Source organism: Penaeus japonicus, unplaced genomic scaffold (genome assembly GCF_977035675.1).
Source record: "Penaeus japonicus unplaced genomic scaffold, GWHDUDI00000001_assembly GWHDUDI00000010, whole genome shotgun sequence".
NCBI lineage: Eukaryota > Metazoa > Arthropoda > Malacostraca > Decapoda > Penaeidae > Penaeus > Penaeus japonicus.
The window spans coordinates 3545531-3548030 of NW_028234412.1; the positions used below are offsets into that span (position 1 = coordinate 3545531).

Below are 2500 nucleotides of genomic sequence, written 5' to 3' on the forward strand. Positions count from 1 at the left end.
ATTTGGGGCTAGGTGCCAAAACCTAGTTGGGCTGGGTGCCAAAATCTATTTGGGGCTAGGTGCCAAAACCTAGTTGGGCTGGGTGCCCAAATCTATTTGGGCCTGGGTGCCCAAATCTATTTGGGTCTGGGTGCCCAAATCTATTTGAGTCTGGGTACCAAGATCTATTTGGGCCTGGGTGCCAAAATCTATTTGGGGATGGGTGCCAAACTCTATTTGGGCCTGGGTGTCAAAATCTATTTGGGGATGGGTATCAAAATCTATTGAAGCCTGGGTGCCAAAATATATTTGGGCCTGGGTGCCAAAATATATTAGGGTCTGGGTACCAAAATCTATTTGGGCCTGGGTACCAAAATCTATTTGGGCCTGGGTACCAAAATCTATTTGGGTCTGGGTACCAAAATCTATTTGGGCCGGGGTACCAAAATCTATTTAGGCCTGGGTGCCAAAATTTATTTGGGCCTGGGTACCATAATCTATTTTAGTTCTGGGTACCAAAATCTATTTGGGCCTGGGTACCATAATCTATTTAGGCCTGGGTGCCAAAATCTATTTGGGCCTGGGTACTAAAATCTATTTAGGCCTGGGTGCCAAAATCTATTTGGGCCTGGGTACCAAAATCTATTTTAGTTCTGGGTACCAAAATCTATTTGGGCCTGGGTGCCTAAATATATTTGGGCCTGGGTGCAAAAATCTATTTGGGTCTGGGTACCAAAATCTATTTGGGCCTGGGTACCAAAATCTATTTGGGCCTGGGTGTCAAAATCTATTTGGGGATGGGTGCCAAACTCTATTTAGGCCTGGGTGCCAAAATAATTTGGGCCTGGGTACCAAAATCTATTTGGGCCTCCCTGTGCATGGAAAAAAGCAAAAACACTCATGTAAAGTGTGAAGTCATCAAATTCTTTTTGCAGTCATTTTCCTCACGATATGAATATGAACAGTATGATCACATCCCCCAAACACTCATAAATATACCTACATACATACATAGATATACGTTGATTTGCTATGACGGATGTTTCATACGATACTTCCTACTTTCAACCATATAATGGATGTTATCTATTTCACATACAAACAAAACATAAGGAAAATTTGAAAACAAACGGTATGAAATCGATTGGAAATTCTATTCCAGCGCCTTCAAAGCCAATTCTGACACTGGAAGCAACTACACCAGGAGAAATAAGAGTCTCTTGGGATCTGCCGTCCGGGTCCAGCAGCGCAGTTATATACGATGTTAGTCACAGGGTACGTGTCTACTGTGTTTGTAAGTATGCTGCTGAGTGATGTTATAAGGGCAACGTCGAGGCCTCAATTTGAAACGTTTTCGCCTGGTTGTTTTCACATTCAGTGTCCGCTAATGAAGCATTACCCTACAGCTTCTCGAGTACGAAGCCTGCAACAAGCCTATCAACCAAGAAGCAACTCACGTTCACCATACGGCCACTGTGATGCATCTCAGAGACCTAGAGAGCTATGCCAGCTATGAGGTCTGTGTTGTGGCGAAGAATAGCGGTGGTTCAAGTCCCAAAGCATGTTCCTCCGGCACTACAGCGGCAACAGGTAAAGTCTGAGACTTAGTGGAGTATTTCTTTTCGAGTTTAAGGTACATCTTACTTATCTCTAATTGCGCAAACACACACTCTCACTCACACATTCCCATAGAAACACTTGTGATTATTAAATTTGTTATTCTTGACACTGTTTCCATTGTCACCCAGATGGCATTTCATTTTCGGATAATAAGAGGGAAATGACTTTGACTCCCCTCATTAGTCTAGTTTTTCTTTTGGAGCAGAACATCCTGAGGGAAAGGTTGATGAGGTCTGGTGCTGCCTGTAAAATTGAAATCTTGTTGTTTGGTAATTCTTTCTCTCTCTCTCTCTCTCTCTCTCTCTCTCTCTCTCTCTCTCTCTCTCTCTCTCTCTCTCTCTCTCTCTCTCTATATATATATATAAATATATATATATGTGTGTATGTATATATATATATATATATATATATATATATATATATATATATATATATATATATATATATATATATATATATATATATGTATATATATATATATACATACACAATACATATACATATATATTATATATATTATATATATATATATATATATATATATATATAATATATACATTATATATACACTACGTATATATATATTTATATATATATATATATATATATATATATATATATATATATATATATATATATATATATATCCCTCAAACAAACAAACACACACACAGACAAACAATGTTTAAACCTGTAACAAGAGTATCAGAAGGACATCAAAGGCGATCACTTTCTTCTCTTTTCCTACAATGCTCTGCTCTCCCATGCCAACCCAGTCTTCACTCTTTGTTCATTTCCTCAGCTCCCGAAATACAGCTGCAAGGACAGTGCCGATATGACCAAGCTTACTCGAGGTTCCAGTGTACGATAAGCAATGCGTGTGAGAAATACAACGGACCAA

General features: G+C 38.9%; 1 protein-coding gene across 2 annotated transcripts in view; it reads left to right on the forward strand.

The window, feature by feature from the left end:
* The window catches only part of LOC122252155 (uncharacterized), a 40306-nt gene that overhangs the window by 20628 nt on the left and 17178 nt on the right, over positions 1–2500 (forward strand). For both annotated transcript variants that reach the window (XM_086540476.1, XM_086540477.1), the window contains 3 exons: positions 1142–1254; positions 1386–1569; positions 2402–2500. The exon at positions 2402–2500 is cut by the window's right edge and continues 213 nt beyond it. In XM_086540476.1, coding sequence (XP_086396602.1) covers positions 1142–1254; positions 1386–1569; positions 2402–2500 — 396 coding nt within the window. The remainder of the gene's footprint in view (positions 1–1141; positions 1255–1385; positions 1570–2401) is intronic.